The following is a 24,406-nucleotide window of genomic DNA, read 5'->3' as shown; positions in this document are numbered from 1 at the left end:
TTCTCCTTTACCAAGGAGGATTTGATGATATAAAGCAGGAAATCCGGAAGAAAATGGAAACACTAAGGGATGTAACCGGTTGTAAGCATAAAACGGAGGCTCACGTCGGGTGTCATTGCCGCTCGGACTGTGCGCGATCCCAATCAATTAGGGCGTCGCTGAGGCTATGCCGTTTCGTCTCGTCTGGGCGCTGGCGCAGGTTTGGGAACAAATGTTTTACGTGGCTATCGAGTTTCGGCCATATCTCATCCGAAGTCGTCCCAGATATCGTGCTAACATGTAGTTTGTGAGGGCGAGGGAAGAAGAGTTGATGAGGGTGCTGGTTGGGATGTCGTTTGGTTCCCTGGTTCTTCGCTGCCGACGTGTAGTACGTCAAGAGTGGGGAGGTCGAGGTGTAGAACTGCCTTAGTCTGTGAGCGAAGACCTCCTGCAAAACACAAGTTACAGTCAGCAACATTTCTTGATGACTATCATCAACGTACTGGGTTATCGTCTGGCCTCTTCGTCAACGGTTCTCCGGTTTCATCATCGTACCCGTCCACCTTCGGTCTGTTATACGACATATTGTATACTCGACCGGAAGGTAGGTGTACCCAACGATCGGAAATCCGACTCAAAATAACATCGTCTGGGACGTCGATGTTCACAACGAAGGTCAGAGGTGTTGATTGTTTACTATCAGCGAGAAATGCATCAGTTCATTCATTTCGGCCAAACATCGACGTGACTGACCTCAGGTGAGTGTCTAGGAGCTTACTCTGACCCAGAGTACGTGGGAAGCCGTCCAATATCCAATGCTGCAATTGGGTCAGATAATGTGCCTGGCTGCGACGAGGAAAGGCGAACTCTATTTTGGATCAAGTCGAGTCTACTTGTGACAACCTTGAGCATGAGTTCATCGGGCAATAGACTGCCTTGGGCCACGATTTTCTCCGCCTGTTGCCCCACCGGCGTACTAGAGAAATATTAGCAGATGTTCGATCGGGAGAACAGTGAGACGCACCCCTCAGCAATATGCTGCCGTAATAGATCCCCCGTGGACAGTGAAAGGATGTCGTATTTCTTCACAAGACGAGCCGACAGTGTCCCCTTCCCTGCTCCGGGCTTCCCGAACATCAGCATCCGGAGAAATTTGGTGTCGCGTTCGTCACCCGGCTGTGTGCCGCGAAGGGAGCTGAAGAATGGCAAAGCCCGTCGGGTTGCGGCCGACGTCGAGAAGTTGCACTGTCTGGATACGTTGTTCATGACTGCAGAGCACACGACATTGTTCCGTCGCAGAGCGTGCATCGTAAGAGACCTAGGGGCAATCGACTCGACCAGCCGCGGGCTGATATAGCACAGGATTCCGAAATAAATCAGCCCACTTTCGTCTCCGATGATAACAAGAAGTGCTTACTGGTAACCGTGAACCTAGAGCCGTGAAGAGCGCCGCAGCTTGGGGATTTGGGGAGCGCAAGCGCTGACTAACGTTTATAGCTATTGACTCCGATCGGTCTTGGCACGAAGTAAAGTTGGCGAGCTGCGGTCACTATGAGCACCCCGTGTACTTCGGCCGGGGATTGGATGTATATTTATGGAAGGGAGTTTGGAACATGCATCACGAAAAACTATTAACTCCCGCAGGCTGGTGTTTACTAGACCGTTCGGGCCATTCCAAAAGCTTCCTCATCTCGTTCACACCGACTACGCCCTTCACATCAGGCCGCTCAAGAGCTACGCACGCGGCCGCTGCAACATGGTCGACATGGATAGGCGGTATGACCATAGCGTTGGCGATCGACTGAAGAGAAGCGGACGAAGAGGGAAACGTTGATGCAAGGTGTCGAAGGATTCTTGACGGAGTTGGGAAGGCTAATGGGGCCTTGGCGTGTAGATTGGCGGATAAATCGAAAAGTACCGCCGCAGGAGATGTAAGTGGGCGGTAGTGAGCATGATATACTAAGCCTGTGGATCGGTAAGCAATAAGACGTCAGCGAAGCGGGGGTTCGACGCACTCGGTCGCACGTATATGCCTCTGTAAGATTCTCTTGCAAGAAGCAATTCTAGACCTTGTTCAGCTTCCCGCTTAGTTTCGATATATTTAGCAGGGATTATTGGTCGGAAGATATCTTCGGCTGAGATGTAGATGAATGGTCGGGGTGGGCCTTCTACTCTTGCTGCGTTTGCGACGAACGCTTCACAAACGCGCAGAGCTGAGTGGGTCGGTGAGTATGACAATTAGTCGGATTCCTCGAAGACGCACCTGTATCCCTATTAAGAACTTCATATGTTCCTGTGCCTTGTGCACTCTGGGACGACTTCTTGAGGGGATTGGTTTGTCCTATCACCCCGTTCAAAAAAGACCCAAACAGCTTGAAAGGGTCTCCTCGCCTGAGTGCGGCTTTGTATTCCCCGTCTTCCAGCAGTGTACCCAGAGTATGGACCACTCCATTGACCTCCGATAGGATATCTACAAAGGTGTCAGGATTTAACGCGTCGCCCTTTCTCCATTGAACCTATAGGCGTATGGGTAAGTCACGACTCTAACAAATACGGGAGATGTCAACACTTTGGATGTCCACGCTGGACTATGTCCTTTTGGGGTCTGATAAGGTCGACCGGAAGAGCTAGAAACTTTGTTAGTTGGTGGTAACACAAAGACGGATGATGTACCTAACGCTGGTCACTTGCATTCCACGCGAAAGAGCAGCTTTACAGATTGCTGACCCTGTTTGCGACGAGTCAGTAGTGTGTCGGGTACAGGTCAAGTAATATAGCACACCAATGAATCCATTTCCACCGACAACCAGGATATGCTGCATGGCGAGAAGTAAGTAGAGCCTGAGTGTATTCGATTTCGGAGGCTCGCTGAACGCAATTGGTCGACGGAGTCTGGCCGAGACAAGTTATGCATCATGTGGTGTGACAGAGTTTCCATCTTGGGAATTGCTTAGTCAGACGACTTAGCCTAACGAGCCAAAGTTTCAAGGAAACAATATTGACAACTATGTCCCAACCACCTCCCGACTTCGAGGCCATGGAGCAACCCGGGACAGAAGACCAAACGATGCATGAGCCTCAAGAAGAGAACGAGGAAGAGGGCGAAGGGGACGTTGTCATGCCTGATGCCTCTGACGATAGTTCAGAGGAACCAGAGGAAGATGAGGACGAAGAGAGAAGGATTCGGGACGGTTTCATTGTCGATGAAGATGAGGAAGAAGAAGAGGAGGAGGAGGATGAAGAGCGTCGGAAACGTCGAAAGCGGCGCAAGAAGCACCACCGACGACGTATGGTTGTTTCTACCAACGGCTGTCCGATTGCTAACCAATTCTCCAGGTCGAGATGAAGAACTACTGGACCTGGATGAGGATGACCTGGAGCTGATGGAGGAAAACACAGGCGCATCGTTCAAGAAAAGTCGCCTGACGAGACTTCGTCGAGGAGGCCCTGACGGAGATTCACCTCCTTCTGGCTCCTCTAAGCGACGCGCCGTCGTTGAATCCTCAGACGATGACCTAGACCAGGACTTGCCCCAAGTACAGGATATCCAACGTATATGGGACGACGGAGGGCGTGACGACGATGATGATGGAGACATTGACGCTATGGACGATTTCATTGACTATGATGAAGAAGACGAAGCTGGTGCCCCGATGGACGAAGAGGCGCGCGAAGAAAGGAGAAAAGAGCGGAGGAAGCTAGAGAAGGAGCGGCGTAGAGCGCAAGGCATTCGTCCAGAATTAGCCGGCATTGACGCAAAGTAAGTGATTGTCCTTTCAATTCTTTATGTCCATTAGCCTTACATGGGGACCTAGTGCATGGGATGAAATCCATGAGGTATTCGGTGATGGCCACGAGTACGACTGGGCTTTGGCAGCCGATGAGCAGGTTGCAATATTCAACGAATCCAAGCAAGAAATGAAATATCAGGATGTGAGGCTGTTAATTGAGTGTGTATATAGATTACTAAAAAAATATTAGGTCTTCGAACCCTCAGAAATCCAAGCGCGCATGCTCACCGAGGACGACGACTTGATACGAGCTCAGGATATCCCGGAACGCATGCAACTTGCCAATTCCACCCTATCGCTGTACCCCACGCTTTCCGTTCACGCTGACTTTACCGAGGCAGATCTCGAAGACGCAGCGCTCTGGGTGACTCAAAGAATATCCGACAAGAAAACAGAACTATTCTTCGCTCCTGACGGACAGCACACACACCTCCGTGCTGCATTGGTTAAGGCCGTGATGTATGCACTTCGCTGTCTATTTATTGAAGAGTTCGAAGTCCCGTATGTTTGGACGCATCGCCGAGACCACATTTCTCACTTCGACGAAGTCGACATGCGAGCTCGATTCGAGCTTCTATCTTCATGGGAACTGTGGCGTATCTATTCCCTTGGCCAGAAGTACCGCGCGCTCCTCACGAGAAAGAGGGCGCTCGAGACTTCGTATCTCCGCTTAGGTGTTAACGACGAATACTATGAGACGGAAATCCGGCCCAAGACAGACAGCGTCGAGGTCGTTGCCGATGTGACTGAGTGGATGTCCATGAAATATAAGGACAAGAAGAATGGTGGCTTCGAGTTTCACTTTCACGATGATCACGACCAGGACAGCGCACCGAAACGTAAAATGCCTACCCGTATATCTGCCTACGAGGTCGCAAAGAAGAGTTTGGTCTCAAAGCTTGCGCAGGTACGTAGTTATCTCTGCGATATCATGAACCATATGTTCATGCCCAATTTTGCAGGGCTTCGGTATCCAACCTCACCAAGTAGTCCTCAATTACATGGTGTCCCGACACGCCCATTTCATCGATGACGAAGAACTCAACCCTACCGTGTATGCCGAACAATTTATAGATCCGGATCCATCAAAAGCAGAAACAGCTGAAGAGCTTCTGCGGCGAGCACGAATGATTTTCGCCACTGAATTAGGCAAGGACCCCTTGCTTCGACGCGCCATGCGTGAAGCGTTCCAGGCCGAGGCGCGGGTCTCTGTATCCCCCACGGAACGTGGTGTGAATAAGATTGATGAGTACCACATGTACTACGTGAGTATTCTCCACTCAGTACCACTAGATCTAATTGTCACTGCTTTACTCTATCAGAATTTCAAGTACCTGTATCAGAAACGTATCTCAGACATGCTGAAGTCATTCCAGTTCCTCCACATGCTCAAGGCTGAGGAACAGCATCTCATCACGATATCGGTCACCCTTCCTTCTGACATCAAACTTGCATTCGAGCGGCGGTTGGAGGATGCGTTCACTTCGGATGGCTTTAGTGACACCGCGAAGGCTTGGAACGCAGAAAGAACTCGCATTGTACGGGAAGTCATTGACCAGCATCTACTCCCTGCTGCGGTCAAATGGACGCGGGAATATATACGGGAAGAGGTTGAAGAGTATCTGGCTCGGCAATGTGGTGAAGCCCTGCGTGCCGTGAGTACCTTGTCTTGGACAGCGTTTGCTATTGTTGACAAAACATGGTCCATGTCAGCGAGTGAATGTCGCACCTTTCAGATCGCCAGAGATGAAAGTTGGCGAGACACCCTCTGTCCTTGCCGTCTCGTGGGGTAAAGGTGATCCTCAAAAGGATGCTATCTCTATGGTGTACCTGGACCAGGCGGGCCGCATGCGAGAATACACCAAGATCGACAACCTCATGGACGAAGAGTCAAACGACGAGTTCATCGATCTAATCAAACGCCGGCAACCTGACGTCATTGTCGTGGGTGGATTCAGTATGGCGACCTCTAAATTGTCTCTTCGTGTCAAAGAAAAGGTGAATCCCGGCCAAACTGCTCTTCCGGACGAGCCCCAACCTCCGCCAGGAGAAAATCTCAATATCCCTGTCATCTATGTCTATGATGATGTAGCGAGGATTTACCAGCACAGCCATCGCGCCGACGAAGAATATCCGTCGCTGTCGCAGACGGCTAAATACTGCGTCGGTTTGGCACGATATGCGCAGTCTCCCCTTAACGAGTTTGCTGCCATGGGTAGGGACATAGTGGCCATCAAGTTCCATGAGGATCAACATTTGGTCTGTCTCTCTGTGTCTCGTATCTGCCGTTTTCTTACCCCATATTAGGTGACTCAAGAGAAGCAACTTGTCACTTTCGAGAGGGTGCTAGTAGATGTTGTCAACAATGTTGGCGTCGACATCAATCGTGCAGTGACGGACTCATATATACAACTTCTGCTTCCCTTTGTCTGTGGCCTAGGTCCCCGTAAAGCTCAAGTAGTCGTGAAAAAGATTGCGTCACTGGTATGTCCTCCTACTCACTCCCTCCAATAACACAGCTGAAAATCTATGTAGGGAGGTAATCTTGTGAACCGTGAACAATTCATCAAAGCCGGAATTCTCACTACGAAAATCTTCTTGAACGCATCCGCTTTCCTTCGCATCCCAAATGAACTCGACTTGAAGCCATACAAGAATCGCAACAATGACGACGACACTCCAGACCCCTTGGACAACACGCGTATACATCCGGAGGATTATGAACTCGCCCGAAAAATGGCTACAGACGCACTCGAACTCGACGAAGAAGACGTTCACGACGAGCACCCCTCGCATGTAATTGGACTTATCATGCAAGATGCCGACAACGAAAAGAAGTTGGCGGATCTCAATCTCGACGAGTTCGCGGTTAGCTTGTACGAGGCTAACGGTGACCTCAAACGACACACTCTCAACGTCATTCGCGATGAACTGCGTGCTCCCTTCGCCGAACAACGACCGCCCTTCGTACAACCCGAACCTTGGGAAGTTCTCACCATGTTGAGTGGTGAAACAGAGCGCAGTTTGCGAGTAGGTCTCATCGTTGTGGCCATGGTTGGCCGTTTGGAAAAGGAAAAGGCCCACGTCCGCCTTGATTCTGGTATCGAAGGGGTCATCACCTCACAATGGGCAGCTGATCCAGCACCTCGCCATACACGAGACGTCTTCAAGCAGCAAACTCCTGTTAACGCTGTGATCATTGGCATCCAGGCGGATCCAAACCGAGACATTTTCTATGTCGAATTGACAGCTCGTCCGGGCGACTTGGAACCGGGCGACAGCTCGTTCCGGATGATTCAACATGATCCTAGTTGGGACGATGTTCGCGCCATGAAGGATAAGGAGATGCTTCAACGGAAGAAACGGGCGGAGGTCGATCGAACCCGCCGTGTCATCAAGCATCCTAACTTCCATAACTTCAACTCTAGTCAAGCTGAGGCTTTCCTTGACAAGCAGCAACGTGGGGATGTCGTGGTTCGACCTTCGTCGAAAGGCAACCACCATCTCGCTGTGACATGGAAAGTTGATGACAAGCTTTACCAACATATAGGTGAGCTATGTCTCGTATACCGACTAAGTGGTCTCTGACAAAGGTTGACTGTCATAGATGTTACGGAGATCAACCCTGATCCAACGGGCCAAACACTGAGCGGACAGTTGATGGTTGACGCGAAGCATACATATGCTGACCTTGACGAGTTGATTGTTAACCACATCCAAGCAATGGCCAGGAAAGTGGAAGAACTCATGGCCCACGACCGTTTTAAGGCTGGGACAGAAGATGAACTCCGTGGGTTGCTTCCTTGTTGCAAGAAGTTAGACTTACCTAACACTATCACAAAGATCTCTTCTTGAAGAACTACCTTGCCGCTAATCCCGCGAAGAGTATGTACGGGTTTACACTCAACCGCAAGAAGCCAGGGCATTTCAATCTCTGCTTCTTGGCCAACAAGAAGTCTGCGGTCCAATCTTGGGTATGTTTTGATGGATGTGTTTGGTTCTTTTGTTCATTTCGTACTGCAGCCTGTGAGGGTGACACCGCAAGCCTACTACCTCTTCGAAGCCCCTGCTCCCGGCGTACCAGAACTCTGTGACGCTTTCAAAGTTCGGCGAGTATATTTCATCCCAAGGTTGCGGCAATGTACTAATTTTAGTCGGCTTGCTTTTCAGACATCTTCACGAATCTCAGAATGCTGCAAACCAAGCTGCTGGAGGGAAGACACCTTACCTCGCAGGTACACGGACTCCTGCCCATCTTGGACGTGCTACTCCTGGACACTCTGTACGACAACCGGCACGGACACCCAACCCGTACGGAGGAGCGACGCCATACGGTGGTGGCGCTCCTCCCCCTCGACCGGGGTCAAATCAATTTGGCTACCAGACGCCGTCGTACACATCGCAACCTCCACCGACATCACTTCCTGCTGGTATGAACCCAGATCGTGCCGCGATGATTCAGAACTCAGGGGGATGGAGTTCGAATAACGGCGGTGGTTGGTAGTGTGCTTTCATGTCGGACATTTTCCCTATCTTTTATACGCATTTATTCATTTTATAACATCTTCATACATTGCAATGTCTTCAGTTTGTCAATTAGTGTATGTATGACTTGTGTAGCGAAGCCTACCTGCATAGATTTAATTCGGAGCAAATGCTGGGGTTATGCTGATGAGTCCTCTTGAGAGGCCAACGCCTCACGGACTACGCCCATGATTTGAACGAACGTCCTTTTCTCTACATCTATCAAAGCCGGTATTGTCTCAGAGTCCGTCCTGCGGAGTGCAAGACCGACTACGACATTACGCCTAGACGGGCGAAGAGTCTCTTCGGCCAGCCAGACCAAGGTGGCAATTTGGGACGCGTAGAGGGAATTCAAGGTGTGCATATGATCTGATTGGGCTGATCCCATTAAAGGAGTGAGCTGGATGGAGGGTGGGGGCTGAGGGAGCTGATCTTCGTCAGCATCGGGTGCATCTGAGGGAACCAGCAGCGGCGCGGTCGATGGGATGGACGCTTGGATCTTCAAGGGAATTGCAATCAGCCTGCGTGATGAGGAAACCGAATATTGACAAGAAGCACCAGGCTGCCAACTTTTCCAAACTGCGTCACGACGACAAGGATCCTGTCGGCGTAATATTGTAGCAGGACATCTGTGTTCTGGCCATCGATTTCCTTTGAGCGACTGGTACTGCTCATGGTGATTTGGCTCAAGGCGGTTGGACATCTAGCGCCCAGGCGCTTGTTGTAATCTCCTCACTATGATGCTGCATGACCAGAAGGCAGTCTCACTTTCGCCGTCGAAGGGAAAGGCCAAGGAAGACGACCACTGGAATGTCGGATGGTGGGAGTTCCACTCGCTGGTAGAGCAACCTCGCAGGTATTTTTCCGACATTTGTTGTCGACGCCGCCGCTCATCACGACCGATTCAGGCCAATCGAGTGGTCAGACGTGTCTGTCATCTTCACCGCCCACCCCACCAAACCAGCTATCACTGGTCGACATTTCCCCTCATCCACGCACTTCGTATTGCACCCGCCGTCGCCAAAAGTGACACCCCCATTCGTGTATTTGCCGCCAACAGTCATAACGTGCTCTTCGGGAAGTGAGTGGCTATTCGCCTACTTCCCAGGGCAAAATACAGATGGAATGGCGTGTATATGGAAGCGCGGAACACAGATCAACGTATGGACCCAACGGCACGCTTGGCCCGTTGGTCGGGGTGCGGCAGTGATGGCGGCAGTTTGGTTGGGGAGCCCGCGAGAGGTACGTGTTAATTGATTCATAACTATATATTAACCGAAGAAATAATTGCTTGCAGTGGTCCATTGATCCCTCCACCAGCAAACCGACGCGATTACCCCCTCGTGGCCCTCATACACCGGTCACATCTCCAACGCTGGTTATAGTAACACAAGACCGACGCGTGTTTATGTGGTTCGTTCGCAACGCAGCGCCTGGATTCCGATCTTTCAATTGCCCCCTCGTATACGCTGGTTCAATAAACGAGACCGTGCCGCAATCAATGCCGAACGACCCTGTAGTCGGTCCAGGCGGTGTGCGGCTTTGTACACATGCCGCCATCGGGCTTGTGCATAACGGTAGACGCGTAATTCTCTCATCGCCATAACGTATGTCCAATACTATGTGTGCTAGATACTACGATTCTGGTAGCAATGCGTACAGCCAGCTATCCTATCCCCACGGACGAAGCTGCAGCTGCCGATCACATTGGTATGCCACCGGTGCCCCCTGATCGTGACCAAGACTGGGCTTCCTGGGGCGAAATGCCAACGATAGAGTTGGCGGAAGTACAGCTTGTATATAATGGGGTATTTATGTGTAAGGTCGAAATCTTCCGTCACTAGTATATCTTACCCAAACGTTGCTTTATAGCTATGATTGTAGCTCCACTGCCATCAATACACCACCCAACGCCCGGTCTCACCCAGCTATCATTTATCTGCACGCCCCCTCTTCAGCCACCCACTTTATCCTCCCCAAAACGCAATGACCATGCAAAGGGTAATGTCCATCTGGCCGTGACTTGCCTTGACTTCAGTAATTGTAAGGTCACTCTACCAATTTGTCTGAAGACTAGAATTAAATACTCAGGCCCTTAGACACGACCACTCCAAAATCATCCTTGAGTTTGTATCGATTTACCAAGGGAGCAGGGCCACCGCATTGGGTACGTACATAGCGGAGCTCGTCCACAACGGCGCTGATTAAGGCCAGAAACCTCAACTCGCCGCTACGCGTTTGTGGGATTCGAGTGTGGTGGCATTCGTACTGCCGCAGGTCCAGCACGGAAGTCGCGAATCTGGTTTCTACGTTGCTGTCTTAGACACATACGGCAGCACGACGCGTCGCAAGTCACAGGCCACTGCAGAAACACCCATTGGCTCCCTCTGCGTTCTCAACTTGTGAGTCGTACCATATTTTAACGTTTGGCAGGAAATCCCACACCCATTAGTTCAGACCTAGCAGATAGCGAACATTGGGACAGTGCCCCCCTTGTGTGTCCTGTTGACAGACTCGGCAGAGAATGTAAGACCCCTGTCACTCTTTCGCTGTATGGAATATGACTGCCTTTAATGCAGTGCCCTTAAATGCGGCAGTCTCGCCTAATCTAACACTTTTTGTGACGGTGACATCAGGACTTGGTTCAGTGTTAACCGCCGTCCATTCTCTTCCGCGAGCTGCATCGAGCCCGATGCAAATCTCTAACGACGGTATGTCACCATGAACTCGTCTCCAAGCTTTTACAAATCCCACTCTCGCAGTGGCACTGCAGCGGGACACGCTGTCCTTGAAGCTCACTCTGGCGATGCTTTCGAAATGGAGCACCGAAGATATCACTCAACCGCTCTCTCAGAGATCAATACCACTGTCCAATGTCGTAGAAGTCATTGATCAAGTTCATGGCAGGCTCGAAGGTTTGTACAAGGGACTCTCAGACTCTTTGACGTGGGATATGTTAGGCGAATTGATCGAAATATATCGGTACGCACCATCACCCTTCATATACCGGTTTGCTATACGTTTGCCTGCCCTTCAGACAACGAGAAAACATGGCTGAATCTGGTGAAGAAAGGGATAGCTGTCATGAAAAATGGCAAACCGCTCATGACATGGCTTCCCTCGCCACCTGCATACAAGGTTTCGAGCTTTGTAATGACGGCGAATTGTATGATCTCAGTGGGTACAAATGAATGCCGCGGAAGACAGCTGCGCTTACGTATATTCTAGGTGCTGTATGGCAGCTGATCTCATTATCTACTTGGCTGATCGACTTCGTCGAGAAAGTCATGAAGGAGGCCATCCTGTCTTACAACGTAGATGACATCAAACCCGAAGAGAATTCTGCCGAGTCGACCACATGTATGTCCTTATCGCTAGTCACAGTAATCACCGTCCTGAATTTCACCGTCTTTAGCAATGGCCTCCCTAAACTCGCCTATTCTTCTGCACCTGGCGCATCCGTATGCGCTTACGAACTTTCGTGACGGAGTCCGCCACGTCAAGCAATTTCATATCCATCTTGGATCTATTTCTACGAGGGGAGAAAACGCCTTACTCGCGAAGAATGTTCTCGACGACCTCGTAGATGCTTGCGGCGTGGACCTAGGGCTGCTAGAATCCCTTCTCAATGATGTCCTTCTGGAAGCCAAGTCTCTGCCAGGTATCTAATATATCACGACTGAATGTATGGATGAGAAGCCTGATTTCTTGCTGTAGGCGATCAGCTCCGGAGGAGTCTCGATGCATGTGCGCCTTTAGACGGCCTTCACGGGCACATACGTAAGACTCTCCAACGAATCAACCATTCAGCCGCCGTGGACAAACCTAAACTCTTCCTCAAACCTGCTGACCTGGTCGATGGGATCGTCCGCCTTTCCCTGGAGAGCCATAAGAAAGATAACAGAGATGTCATCTCCAAGGGCTTGCTCTTGGATAAGACTATCAAAGTGTCTTGTATCAGATGTTCTGGGACGTCTTCTGTACCGGTGAACGAGGCGCAAAATTCCGGGGGTCGGCTCCCGCGCTGGCGTCTTTGGGAGAAGGGCTGGGAGAACCACTGCATATGCTGGGGCCTTTGGGCACACACATCCTAAATCCGTGCCTCTCGGTTGACTCGAGGAACTTCGCTGCTCGGGACAACCATCTTTTGGGCTAGAATGACCAGCTTCACTCGATTTTTTATATATCTTTGACCCAGTGCTCCCTTGTATTGCGTACGTATTTCTGCTGTTGTACGCCACGAGGGTAAACGCGATCATACAAAATAGCCAACCTCTTGAAAAACAACACGAAGCAGGGGTCGGCTGTACCATTGACCTGGTAATATCTCGCAGAACAGGTACAATCTATAGGATTATCATTTACAAGTACAACACTCCATTCATTCGAGGAGGTTCATCGTTTAGGCCGAACTCAACTTCTTCTTCAAGAGGTCCTTAAGAGTCTGGCCATCCTCTGCAAACTTCTTGATACCCTCATGCAGCTTATCCCAAGCCATCTCGTCCTGAAGAAGGGCCCATCGGAATTCGGGTTCGTTGTCGATGTAGGTGACTTTGGCAATCGGGTCGGCTTGCGCAGCTGAACAACGAAAGAGTAAATGTCGTAACGCCTCTGAGATTAAGCAGCCGAACTGGCTCACCTGCGGAAGAATCAAGCTTCTTAGGAACTTGGTCGCCGGATTTCTTAAGCTCCTCCAAGAGAGCAGGAGCGATCGTCAAGAAATCAACACCAGCGAGAGCTTTGATCTCTCCGATCTACGATTACGGTCAAATATTGAGCTCACAGTATGTTGCCATCGAAGTAAATGTGTCCTTACGTTACGGAAACTCGCACCCATAACAATCGTGTTGTAGCCGTGTTGCTTGTAATAGTTGAAGATGCGCTTGACGGATTGGACGCCGGGATCTTCATCACCCTCGTAAGTCTTTCCAGTCTTCTTCTTGTACCAATCGAGGATCTGCAGTGACGATTTAACTATGCTGAGTTCCACCAGGTGAATAATACTTACGCGTCCGACGAAGGGGGAGATAAGAGTAACACCAGCCTCGGCACAAGCGACTGCTTGCGCGAAGCCGAAGAGCAGTGTCAGGTTGCAGTGAATACCATCGTCGCGCTCAAGCTCCCTCGCTGCTTGGATACCCTCCCAGGTAGAAGCAATCTTGATGAGGATACGCTCCTTCTTGATACCCACTGATTCATACAAAGCGATGAGTTCTTTGGCCTGAAGCAAATTAGTACATGCCATCCGTTCTTCAACGTTGCATGCGTACTTTTGCCTTTGTACCTTCCTTGTCAAATGACAGGCGCGCATCGACTTCCGTCGATACACGGCCAGGAATGATGGCCAATATCTCTTTGCCGAACTCAACAAGCTACATTGTGACGGGTGTTGTTGAGCGATGATATACAGGAAAGGATTCCCAATTCACCAGTCTGTCTGTAGCAGCGTTGACCTGGTCCTCGAGCGACCCGCCCTTGTCCTTACCGTGCTTTATCGCAGCATCAATAAGACGGGCGTATCCAGGCTTGTTGGCAGCTGCCAGGATCAACGAGGGGTTCGTAGTAGCATCCTATTCCTTTGTCAAACCTGGATTCTCTCCCTGTAAGCCTCTACCCTCACCTGAGGTTTGTACGCATCGATGGCTAGATGCAAGCGTCGGCTGATGAGCGGGGATAAACCTCCAGGTCAATGAACCTCCTACTCACACTCGAAGTCGCCGGAGTCGGAGACAACGACGGTGCCAGTCTGCTTGAGATAGTCGAGGGAGGTACTCATGATGGTTCTGTGGAAAGGTTGGTATCCAAGTACCCCGTGATCGGATTCAAAGACATCTGCGGGAGTCCAAGGCGATGGTGTCAGTTTCCATCACTCAGGGGGTCGCGATAGATAATCTGAATCTCCCGACCACGTGACCCACAGTAATTTCTGCACTTTGCCGCTGAGCATCTTGAACGTACTCCGGAAGCTATTCACGGTATGTGGCCGACGCAATCACCTCAGATTATGGACTGACACAAAACTCAAGGCATAGATACGCTTTGAGCCATGCCCAAAGTTTCTTTGTCCCATCTTCCCCTCTCGGGGCTCTTTGCCGTACATAAACCTTCTGGACCAACGTCTATGTCTGTTATTGATGATATCAAGGAGCTCATTGCCAGGTCTAGGCTTTTTGTCAACGCAGAAAAGCTCAAATCTGTAGGTAAAATGAAGAAGATTGGCAAGCGCAGTAAGGGCATTGTCAAGATCGGACAAGGTGGAACGCTGGATCCCCTCGCGGATGGAGTTCTGGGTCGGTTGATACTTCTTTGGCCATTGACCAAGTTGGAATTGACCTTTCGCCAATCGTAGTTGTAGGCATTGGAAGGGGTACAAAAAAGCTCAGCGACTTTCTAGATTGTACTAAAGTAGGAATATCTATTTAACACCGTTTCTTCGCTAACAATGCGCATTAATCTAGGAATATCGCACAACATGTCTATTAGGGTGCGAAACGGACAGCTACGATAGCGAGGGTGCTGTGGTTCGAACGGCACCTTGGCGACATATTACGAAGGCCGATGTCGAAGAAAAGCTGTCAATTTTCCGAGGCGAAATACAACAAGCGCCACCTATGTGAGATATGGCGTCGTACTGGATGTCCGAAACTTATTTTCCGTCCATTAGATTCTCCGCTCTTAAAATGGATGGCAGACCATTGTACGAATACGCTCGCAAAGGTCTCCCTCTTCCCAGACCAATTGAGAAACGCAAAGTAACGGTCCACTCCTTGGAGCTGATCGAATGGAAAGGCAGCGAACACTCATTTTCCTGGCCTGAAAAGCAAATGCCTTCATCCGACAAGGAGGCCCTAGAGAAGACGCTCGAGAGTGTCGGAGAGGCCCCTCCTGTCGCTGAAGAACCCAAGAGCGCAGAAGAAGCCTCAGGCAAACCCACTGCGTTTGTGCTTTCGATGAAAGTCTCCGGGGGGACATACGTCCGTTCAATTGTCCACGATCTTGCTCACGCTTTGGGGTCAGCTGGACATGTTGTAACTCTTACTCGCTCCCGTCAAGGTCGGTTCGCGTTGGAGCCACAAGAAGAAGATGGGAACCAACAATACGGATGTATACCTTGGGAAGTCTTTCGTGACGCAGCCAGTGACCCAGGTCCAACTAATGACGAAGGATGGACTGAATGGGAGAGAAAGGTCATGGAACATCTGGAGGTCGTTGAAGACAAATCCTAAACCGTGGACTCCGCGTACCTGCAACTACGTTTCGCTCAGCCGCTCAAATTAAACGTCAGGTAAATCTGATCGCCCTATCTCTGCTTAGTTTTGTCCTCGATAACTTGATTGACAATCGTAATCTTTATACATGGAGATCACAGGCAAAGGGTCTAGGCATATCGTTCATCGGCGTTTCGTGTATCGGTTTGACTTTCATTAATGGTTCATCCGTTGCAATTCGCTGACACGATGCTCGATCATGGCGATTTCTCGGTCAGGCTCCAACTTTATGCGACCTGATATCATTCTCCTCAATTGTGGACTCTTTAAACATGCCTTGCTGGCCTTGGTGATACCGTTTAGACGCCGGTCCGTCTTCGTTGTGCCATCGTTTTGCAAGTCCCGGACACGTCTCCACCCCAAGCTGGTTCACTAACTGGTCTTGAATTCTCCCGGGTGCATTCTACTATGATGCTCAGACCTTCAATGCTCGCGCCTTCCTCGGCTTAATGCGCCAAAACCCCATCAGGTGCATCCCAAAATCATGAATGGACCTATGGTGACTTGCGTTGGGATGTCAAGTGACTTATGCTTTCCCCAGCGTTTCTCTACAATGGGAGAGTGACCCACTATCGATATCAAGAGAACGTAAGGGGTACCCCCCGTTGTATTTCGTCCTCCTGCGGGTGAATAGGCATACGCTTTCCTCGTACATTATCTGCTTCCTAGTTGCGGGAGAAGGAGCCGATGCCGGGCCGGTTCGATCTGACAGCGGGCCGGCATTTCCGGTCCGAACCACCACACCTCGTTGCATAAAGGATTTATATAGCCGCTCTCCAACTGTGGAATCTCATTCTTGCTCTTAGCGTCTTTCTTGACAATGGCCGCAAACGGGATTAACGGCATAGTGAACGGCCATCTTACGCGCCCTTTGAGGCCAGGCATCTTCGCCCCAGTGCCTACGTTCTTCTTGCCGGAAACTGAGGACCTTGGTGAGTGTTTTCGACAGTATCTCGTGCACAACGGGGTCACTGACAGCGCCGTTGAACGATCATTCAGACATTCCCTCTTTTGAAAAGCAAGTCATTCGATTGGCCGATGCTGGTGTCGGCCCGCTCCTTGCCGGCTCAATGGGGGAGGCCCATCATCTATCCCATGCTGAGCGAATCACTCTCGTTCAAGCCGCCAGGAAAGCGCTAGATGACTCTGGACACCATAGAGTGCCTATAATCATGGGTACTGGTGGAGGGAGTACCAGGGAGACAATCCAATTATCCAAGGAAGCTGCCGCTGCAGGTGCGGACTACACGATTGTCATTCTCAGCGGCTATTTTGCTGGGGCGTTGGCGGGCAACAAAAAGGCCTTAAAGACGTTTTGGAAGGATGTATCCGCCGCCAGCCCCCTCCCGGTCATTGTCTACAATTGTCAGTCCGTTCTTCTCGCTTTCTCATTGAAACAGTTGGATGTAACTCGATGTCATTATTTAGACCCTGGAGCAGCAGGCGGTATAGACTTGGATTCGGAAGTCATCACGGAATTGGCCCAGGAATGCCCCAACCTTTGCGGAGTCAAGCTAACGTACGCTCATATTCTTTTACCTCAATTAGCGTTTATTCACCATCGATTGATAGCTGTGGCAATGTGGGGAAACTGACTAGAATCGCCGATGCAGTATCCAATGCCGAATTTGCTGCGGCCTACCCCCGCAAGAATCCTCAGGCCCCCTTCCTAGTGCTGGGGGGATTTGTTGATTTTCTCACTCCGTCTATATTTGCTAACGCTCATGGCGCCATCACCGGGCTCGGGAACGTAGCTCCAGTAAGATCCTGCCGATTTCTGCGGCCACGGTACTCATGTGCTTCTCATTTAGCACACCTTGAACAAGCTCTTCCAATTATCCGAGGCCGCTCTGAAGGACCCTTCATTGCTCCCCGAAGCCCAACGCCTGCAAGGCATTGTTGCTCGCGCGGATTATACCATTGCCAAAGCATCTATTGCAGGCACTAAGGTCCTTCTAGAGAAGCTCTACGGTTATGGCGGGGTACCCAGGCGACCATTGTTGCCCCTAGAATCTGAGGCGGCGAGCGCCCTTTGGGAGCATCCCGATACGCAAGCGATAGTGAAAGTCGAGCGCGAACTGAGCGGCAAGGTGAAGGCGTCATAATGTTCTGGTAGATGCAATCTCCTGGAAGCACATCGCACAATGCTTATTCACTTCAAGGCACTATCATGACCAAATATCCCACTGTTATGCCTTGCGATGTAGTATGTTTATCTGTATTATAGATGGGTTGGCCTATCAGGAATATGCTGAGAACGGATCAACTCAACTTGGCATTTTGTGAGACGGGGCCTTATCGATACCTGCGAATGCTTGCCACTACCCGCCGTCCCTGCCACTGGCATCAAGAAGTATTACGTTGAACATAGCTCTAGATGCTTCACCTGGATCCGGACAATCATGTAGATCCTTGTGCAGGCGGCGCCTTGTGTGTGCGATAAATGTTGGCAACGCGGTTCAAGAGTCTACAAGGATGTCCATGGATGCTTCAGCCGGCGCGGCATTATGTAGAGTGTGGGGAAATCTGGGGAAGCGAGGAACCGACCACGTGGTTCACTGATCGTTGACTGGTATAACCGGATTCGGTTCAACACAGAAGTCGCTTCAAAACTGTCGACAGCGCATACCTTCTCTTCTCCCCCAACGACACATCGGCGCCATCCATGGTGTTTAAACAGCCAGCCTCAGTGCTGAGCCGTCGGTCGTTTCCTTCTTTCGCCTTCACCGTCCACGTGAAACGAACATATGGTGAATATGTTGCCAACGACATACTGTGATCGGGTACTCAACCACAATGCGTGTCAGGTCATCGTTCGTTCCACTCGTCAGTAAGATGCAGAAATGATGAAAAGCCTGATAAACCAGCTGGTACGTCGCCCAATCTGCCATGGATGAATGAGAAGCCGAGGAAGGCATCTTAGGTATCCCTTACTCATCGTTGACGGTTGGCGTGCCGCGCGAGATATTCCCCAATGAGCGTAGGGTAGCTTTGACGCCTCAAAACGTCGCTCTTCTCCGGAAGAAGGGATTCTCGAAGGTCTTAGTTGAGGAGAATGCCGGCACGGAGGCTCAGTTTCTGGACGAACATTATGTTACTGCTGGCGCAACCCTGGTATCCAGAGAACAGCTACTGAAGGAGACGGATATATTGCTGAAGGTTCGGCCACCTCTAAGGGGTCAAGAAGACGAACAAGTGAAGGAAGGGAGTACGATCATCAGTTTCCTATACCCAACCCAGAATAAGTCGATTGTCGAGGCCTTGGCTTCGCGCAATGTCAATGCCTTCGCAGTGAGTTGTCGCGTAATATGCTCTTCATGTCGCGTTACTCACATCTTCTTTCAGATGGACATGATACCACGTATATCTAGAGCACAAGTCTTTGATGCGTTAAGGTGCGAGATATGTGCCTCATAACTTATTTTTGGAAACCAATAACCCTCTGAAGTTCTATGGCAAATATTGCCGGATATAAGGCTGTATTAGAAGCCTCAAACCACTTCGGCAGGTTCCTTACTGGTCAAGTTACGGCAGCTGGGTGAGTTCTCTCACTCCTTTCCCTACATCACTGCTCACAAATGACGTCTATAGAAAAGTAAGTAGCCTAAGATTGAATCAGGTCCTCAATGGTAATCTTGGGCCATAACAGATCCCCCCTGGTAAAGTTCTTGTCATCGGTGCAGGTGTCGCTGGTCTCAGTGCCATTGCGACGGTACGTACTCAGTGGCTCCCGGGTCGACGCCTATCTAACCAATGACCAACCAGGCGCGCAGGCTTGGGGCTATTGTTAGAGGTTTTGATACTCGGTCTGCTGCACGCGAGCAAGTTCAATCTCTTGGTGCTGAATTTATCGAGGTCGCTATTGAAGAGGAGGGTGGAGGTGGCGGGGGCTACGCAAAGGAAATGTCCAAGGAATTCATCGAGGCAGAAATGGCACTTTTCATGGAACAATGCAAGGAGGTTGATATTGTCATTACCACGGTGAGCTCACTTGCGTGTCTCCACACGAGATTGTCCATGACCTGGCTGTAGGCACTCATCCCGGGCAAGCCTGCTCCTAAGCTCATCACGAATGAAATGGTCGCTGCAATGAAGCAAGGCTCTGTCATAGTGGATCTTGCCGCCGAGGCTGGCGGTAATTGTGCCGCTACGCGTCCTGGAGAGCTTTACGTCGAAAATGGTGTCACCATAATAGGTATATAGTTGCACGTCACTACGTCCAAGATGTTGTCACTCACTTCTTTCTGCAGGATACACGGACCTTCCCTCTAGACTTCCTACTCAATCGTCAACACTCTATTCCAACAACATTACCAAGTTCCTCCTTTCTATCGGAGGTGACGGTAAGTTCGGTATCGATCTAGAGGATGAAGTCGTCAGAGGTTCCCTTGTTGTCCATGGCGGTCGTATCCTTCCTCCAGTACCGCGCGTTATGCCTGCACCCGTCACCCCTCCCCCTACTACGGCCAAAATCGAGGAAGCACAGACTAAGGCCATTACCCCGTGGCAAAAAGCTGCCCGTGAAGTCGCTACCGTCACCGCCGGAATGGGGGGCACAGTGGCTTTGGGCAAATTAACAGGAGCAGCGTTCATGAGCAACTTCTTTACATTCGGCCTTGCCGGACTCGTGGGCTACAGAGTTGTCTGGGGTGTAGCACCTGCATTGCACTCGCCGTTGATGTCCGTCACCAATGCGATTTCCGGTAAGGCATTGACTTAACGTGCTCGATCGGGGATTAACACGGTGTATAGGTATGGTTGGAATCGGTGGTCTCTTTGTTATGGGTGGAGGTTATTTCCCTGGGACGGTACCGCAAACCCTCGGCGCCCTTTCCGTCCTGCTTGCTAGCGTCAACGTCGCAGGAGGATTCGTCATAACGAAGCGTATGTTAGACATGTTCAAGCGTATGTTTCTCTTTGCCTTCTTAGAATTTAAAACTTAATAATGATTGTCACAGGGCCGACTGATCCGCCCGAGTATTCCTGGCTATACGGAATTCCTGCCGTCGTCTTTACTGGCGGATTCCTAGCAGCTGCGAGTACTGGCATGGCTGGTCTTGTGCAAGCCGGATACTTAACCAGTAGTGTGCTTTGCATAGGTCAGCCTACTGTTTTTTAATTGGAGTTGAAACCACGCTGACTTCCTCCAGGATCTCTCTCTGGTCTCGCCTCTCAGGCGACCGCCCGTCAGGGTAACGCTTTGGGGATCCTGGGCGTGAGCTCAGGTATTCTCGCTTCTCTGGCCGCAGTTGGCTTCCCAGCTCCAGTCCTCGCACAATTTGCCGGTGTCTCTGCGATCGGAGGTTTGATAGGGACCATCCTCGGCCGACGCATCACTGCTACTGAGCTACCCCAGATGGTCGCTGCCCTCCACTCGGTTGTTGGTCTTGCTGCGGTGCTCACGAGTATCGGAAGTGTCCTGGCCGATACGGCGCATATTTCCACTCTCCACCTCGTCACGGCTTACCTGGGTGTCGTCATTGGTGGTATCACATTCACCGGTTCGATAGTTGCGTTCCTCAAGCTGGCGGGCAAGATGTCTTCGAGGCCTTTGGCACTCCCAGGCAAACATCTGGTCAACAGCACCCTCCTAGGTTTGAACGGGTTGACCATGGCCGGTTTCTTAGCCGCTGCACCAGCAGCGCCGATGATTGCAGCTGGCTATCTGGGAGCAAGTGCTATTCTCAGTTTTATCAAAGGCTTCACAACGACCGCTGCTATCGGCGGCGCAGATATGCGTTAGTCTTGCTGGATTAGATCGCTTGATTCGAAGCTCAGCATTATTATTTGCAGCCGTGGTCATCACTGTCCTTAATGCCTACTCTGGGTTTGCTCTCGTGGCAGAGGGTACGTCCCTTCGGCCTTGCCCGTGCACCAACTGTTTACCCACTTAATTCGGTGACCAGGGTTCATGCTTGACAATCCGCTACTGACCACCGTGGGCTCTTTGATTGGTGTCAGCGGTTCAATTCTGTCATATATCATGGTAGGGTACTCCACGACTTCTACCGAGACAGGTGAACTGATTTGCTGGGTTATCAGTGTGTCGCCATGAACCGTTCACTTGTGAACGTTCTCTTCGGCGGTATCTCCACCCCTGTATCGGCTGAAGCTCACAAGATTGAGGGCTCCATTACTAAAGCCTCCGTCGACGATACGGTGGAAGCTCTGTTGAATGCCGACAATGTGATCTTGGTACGGGTGCTTTCATTTAATTATCGACGGCCCGCTTAAACGAATCTTCCAGGTGGTCGGGTACGGCATGGCGGTTGCCAAGGCTCAGTACGCGATATCGGAAATATGTGCCATGTTAAGATCGAAAGGTGTAAACGTTCGGGTTCGTTATTCGCTCCCGCTATCTTCGTTGCGGGGTGCTGACCAGCCGCCTAGTTTGCTATCCATCCCGTCGCGGGCCGCATGCCCGGCCAATGTAACGTCTTGCTGGCAGAGGCATCTGTCCCCTACGATAGTGAGTTTATCTTGACTTGGCGTTTTATTTCGGTCTGACGTGGGTGCTTCAGTCGTGCTTGAGATGGATGAAATCAACGATGATTTCAAAGACACTGATGTAACATTGGTCATCGGCGCCAATGATACCGTAAATCCTATCGCGCTCGAGCCTGGCTCTGCAATTGCAGGCATGCCAGTCCTCCATGCCTGGAAGAGTAAACAAGTGATCGTCATGAAGAGAGGAATGGCGAGTGGATATGGTAAGCACCTCTCAGGCTTCGGAACCGCGTTTTCTTACATCTTCTCACAGCTGATGTTCCCAACCCCATGTTCTTCATGCCTGGAACCAAGATGTTGTTCGGCGACGCCAAGGATTCTTGCGACGGTCAGTTGACCATTTCACTTCGCGAATAAACCACTGAACACCCTCTTCTGGATAGCCATCAAACGTGGATTGGAAAGTAGGGTGAATACTCCCTAAATCATCCTTTCGGACATAAATGTATACATATTTGTAAAATGCGTTTTTGAAGTTACTATGAAACACCGCACGAGCGAACTGTTTGCTCGAGTGCATGGATGGATACAGGAGTTACGACACAATAATTAAGTCTGAAGAACGAAGGAGGTAGGGTACTATCCTATGGGTAGAGTACGAGTTCGAGTGCAAGGTGCTACGTGCTATGATTGAAGGTCCAGAAGGTCCAATCAAGCCTTCTGTAGATGATAATCTAAAAAGTCCTGTTTTCTTTGCTGTCCAGTATCCGAGCCTCTAGCTGTGGGGAGCTATGCAGAGACATGGATGATAGGGAAACGGACGACGATGAAAGCGAACGTGACGTAGATAACGAAAGGGTACCTCGTGGTGAGTGATCAGGCACTTGCGGTGCGACGAAAACGGCGGGTGACGACAATTCTTTCTCAGATGGGTTGAATGTCCACAGTTGATGGTCTGTTGTGGTCACGAGGATGTTGGGCTTGGGCTTTGGTTGTTGGTTGTACAACCATGTGGCGATCAGCACGACGACGGAGCCGAGGACGAAAGTGAAGGTCATCTGGAAGTTGAACAGGGCGACGGAGGCTAGGAAGGAAATGACGATGCTAAGGCTGGTAGCAAAGCCCTTCAAGATATTGTCCGAGTATTTGATGACCATAGCCGTGATGAGTCCACCGAGGACCTGCACGAGAACGGTAGCCCATGCCCAGAAGCCAAAGTTTCGGAAGAGTGTACCAAATGCGCCGGAACCCTCGGAGGCGTGATCGTATAGAATTGGCGCAATGGCAGGGAGAAGGGAGAAGAGCGATAGCTGGACGTTGCGGACCCACAAGTCTGCTTGGGAGTTCTTCAACACCATCTCGAAATAGACCCCAGCCAAACCAGACGTGAAGCACGCTGCAGCGACAGCTAAGAACCCCTTCATGGCGTTCATGTCATCAATCATCGCGGTGCTGTGTGATGTTGACCCCTGGATCTGAACGATGCCAACACCGATGGCTAGAAATAGCAGCGCTAGCCATTGCGTAGGAGCGAGTCGTTTCCGAAGAAGCAACACAGAGAAACCGGCTGTCGTCAAGATTTTCATTTGGTAACTAACTTGAAACGTTGCTGCATCTAAGTTCGACGCTGCGACGTATTGCAGGTTGTTTTGGATCACTAGATGTTACGAACGATCAATACCGGTGATGCAATCAAGCAAAACGTTAAACACACCGTATAGGATGGCAGGAATTGACAGTTTCCAACAGTCAGCGCTGAAAACGTCCTTCCAGAGGCGCCTGATGCGCGCTGAGACTAAGCGGGGCGCAAACCATGAGGTCGGATACGAGGTCGTCTGGGAGATGTCTCTGTACGATGCCTGGGGGGTCGATGGTAGCTCTATACGCGAGAAAGCGATCAACAGGGAAATGCCACCCTTCAGCAGTTCGTTCATTAAAACCGCTGTGGCAGCAGAATATGCGCGCGAAGGTGGTGTAGAGACGCGTGAATAGTGCATGATTATCGTCAGTAGCGAATTCTGGAGGGCCAGGGTGACCAGGCTAAGCCATCGTGCACCGTCAGATCCTCAAGCAACATTCGTGTCCACAGTAACTCACGAAATATATTTCAGTGGAATTCCCCATAGTGATGGCACGGCCTGAGCGTTCCCATTCGTATTGTTCGCCAGGCCCAGTTCGTCATTATCGTGGTCGTGAGCCTCGTTGGCCTTGAGGCTTATGTTCAGGGATATTGCTGGCAAGGCATTATTAGGGTGCTGGGTCATATTATGGCGGGTGGCGGTATTGCCTGCAAGACCTTGCGAGTTGCTCGATGAGAAGAGATGAAAACCAGTCGTCTCGTGGAATCAAAGAGTGGAGATGCAGAAACGAAAGTGTTTTCTGCTAGAATCAAATATA

At 50.6% G+C, this 24,406-nt stretch overlaps 10 protein-coding genes across 10 annotated transcripts; 5 read left to right on the top strand and 5 right to left on the bottom strand.

Annotated features, from left to right (window-relative positions):
* Positions 1-112: 112 nt before the first annotated feature.
* Positions 113-1,287, bottom strand: PC9H_001077 (uncharacterized protein; the record flags this gene model as incomplete). Its single annotated transcript, XM_036770728.1, has 5 exons — positions 113-427; positions 483-675; positions 733-797; positions 847-955; positions 1,004-1,287. The coding sequence occupies 5 exons, from the start codon at positions 1,285-1,287 to the stop codon at positions 113-115; spliced, it is 966 nt and encodes a 321-aa protein (XP_036636573.1).
* Positions 1,288-1,597: 310 nt separating this feature from the next.
* On the bottom strand, positions 1,598-2,801 carry PC9H_001076 (uncharacterized protein; the record flags this gene model as incomplete). The annotated part of the gene is made up of 6 exons (XM_036770727.1): positions 1,598-1,944; positions 1,995-2,192; positions 2,243-2,495; positions 2,549-2,606; positions 2,653-2,707; positions 2,762-2,801. 6 exons carry the CDS (start codon positions 2,799-2,801, stop codon positions 1,598-1,600), a joined length of 951 nt encoding a protein of 316 aa, XP_036636572.1.
* Positions 2,802-2,986: 185 nt separating this feature from the next.
* Positions 2,987-8,274, top strand: SPT6 (Transcription elongation factor spt6; the record flags this gene model as incomplete). The annotated part of the gene is made up of 13 exons (XM_036770726.1): positions 2,987-3,266; positions 3,322-3,739; positions 3,795-3,912; positions 3,961-4,677; positions 4,733-5,035; positions 5,093-5,425; positions 5,484-6,029; positions 6,078-6,254; positions 6,306-7,320; positions 7,378-7,560; positions 7,614-7,744; positions 7,794-7,879; positions 7,941-8,274. The coding sequence occupies 13 exons, from the start codon at positions 2,987-2,989 to the stop codon at positions 8,272-8,274; spliced, it is 4,641 nt and encodes a 1,546-aa protein (XP_036636571.1).
* A 159-nt stretch (positions 8,275-8,433) lies between these two features.
* PC9H_001074 (uncharacterized protein) lies at positions 8,434-8,969 on the bottom strand (the record flags this gene model as incomplete). The annotated part of the gene is made up of 2 exons (XM_036770725.1): positions 8,434-8,793; positions 8,853-8,969. The coding sequence occupies 2 exons, from the start codon at positions 8,967-8,969 to the stop codon at positions 8,434-8,436; spliced, it is 477 nt and encodes a 158-aa protein (XP_036636570.1).
* A 62-nt stretch (positions 8,970-9,031) lies between these two features.
* PC9H_001073 (uncharacterized protein) lies at positions 9,032-12,388 on the top strand (the record flags this gene model as incomplete). The annotated part of the gene is made up of 14 exons (XM_036770724.1): positions 9,032-9,150; positions 9,203-9,536; positions 9,592-9,871; positions 9,927-10,112; positions 10,167-10,337; positions 10,394-10,461; positions 10,509-10,696; positions 10,747-10,820; positions 10,874-11,005; positions 11,057-11,276; positions 11,332-11,471; positions 11,523-11,654; positions 11,710-11,955; positions 12,012-12,388. 14 exons carry the CDS (start codon positions 9,032-9,034, stop codon positions 12,386-12,388), a joined length of 2,667 nt encoding a protein of 888 aa, XP_036636569.1.
* Positions 12,389-12,696: 308 nt separating this feature from the next.
* TAL1_1 (sedoheptulose-7-phosphate:D-glyceraldehyde-3- phosphate transaldolase) lies at positions 12,697-14,070 on the bottom strand (the record flags this gene model as incomplete). Its single annotated transcript, XM_036770723.1, has 8 exons — positions 12,697-12,872; positions 12,934-13,048; positions 13,111-13,251; positions 13,303-13,515; positions 13,565-13,666; positions 13,724-13,864; positions 13,915-13,937; positions 14,001-14,070. 8 exons carry the CDS (start codon positions 14,068-14,070, stop codon positions 12,697-12,699), a joined length of 981 nt encoding a protein of 326 aa, XP_036636568.1.
* A 270-nt stretch (positions 14,071-14,340) lies between these two features.
* On the top strand, positions 14,341-15,520 carry PC9H_001071 (uncharacterized protein; the record flags this gene model as incomplete). Its single annotated transcript, XM_036770722.1, has 4 exons — positions 14,341-14,584; positions 14,644-14,699; positions 14,753-14,907; positions 14,959-15,520. 4 exons carry the CDS (start codon positions 14,341-14,343, stop codon positions 15,518-15,520), a joined length of 1,017 nt encoding a protein of 338 aa, XP_036636567.1.
* An 862-nt stretch (positions 15,521-16,382) lies between these two features.
* PC9H_001070 (uncharacterized protein) lies at positions 16,383-17,667 on the top strand (the record flags this gene model as incomplete). The annotated part of the gene is made up of 5 exons (XM_036770721.1): positions 16,383-16,494; positions 16,562-16,927; positions 16,991-17,081; positions 17,135-17,321; positions 17,374-17,667. 5 exons carry the CDS (start codon positions 16,383-16,385, stop codon positions 17,665-17,667), a joined length of 1,050 nt encoding a protein of 349 aa, XP_036636566.1.
* A 560-nt stretch (positions 17,668-18,227) lies between these two features.
* Positions 18,228-22,493, top strand: PC9H_001069 (uncharacterized protein; the record flags this gene model as incomplete). The annotated part of the gene is made up of 20 exons (XM_036770720.1): positions 18,228-18,312; positions 18,370-18,432; positions 18,486-18,853; positions 18,908-18,957; positions 19,011-19,086; positions 19,212-19,274; positions 19,328-19,543; positions 19,595-19,757; positions 19,813-20,265; positions 20,315-20,467; positions 20,521-20,661; positions 20,713-21,300; positions 21,356-21,409; positions 21,469-21,548; positions 21,605-21,757; positions 21,810-21,899; positions 21,953-22,031; positions 22,084-22,272; positions 22,323-22,397; positions 22,453-22,493. The coding sequence occupies 20 exons, from the start codon at positions 18,228-18,230 to the stop codon at positions 22,491-22,493; spliced, it is 3,180 nt and encodes a 1,059-aa protein (XP_036636565.1).
* Positions 22,494-22,743: 250 nt separating this feature from the next.
* Positions 22,744-24,273, bottom strand: PC9H_001068 (uncharacterized protein; the record flags this gene model as incomplete). The annotated part of the gene is made up of 3 exons (XM_036770719.1): positions 22,744-23,666; positions 23,724-24,049; positions 24,107-24,273. 3 exons carry the CDS (start codon positions 24,271-24,273, stop codon positions 22,744-22,746), a joined length of 1,416 nt encoding a protein of 471 aa, XP_036636564.1.
* Positions 24,274-24,406: the final 133 nt, after the last annotated feature.

This window comes from Pleurotus ostreatus (genome assembly GCF_014466165.1).
Source record: "Pleurotus ostreatus strain PC9 chromosome Unknown scaffold_1, whole genome shotgun sequence".
NCBI lineage: Eukaryota > Fungi > Basidiomycota > Agaricomycetes > Agaricales > Pleurotaceae > Pleurotus > Pleurotus ostreatus.
Note: the sequence above shows the minus strand (reverse complement) of the source record. Positions and strands in the feature narration are given on the sequence as shown.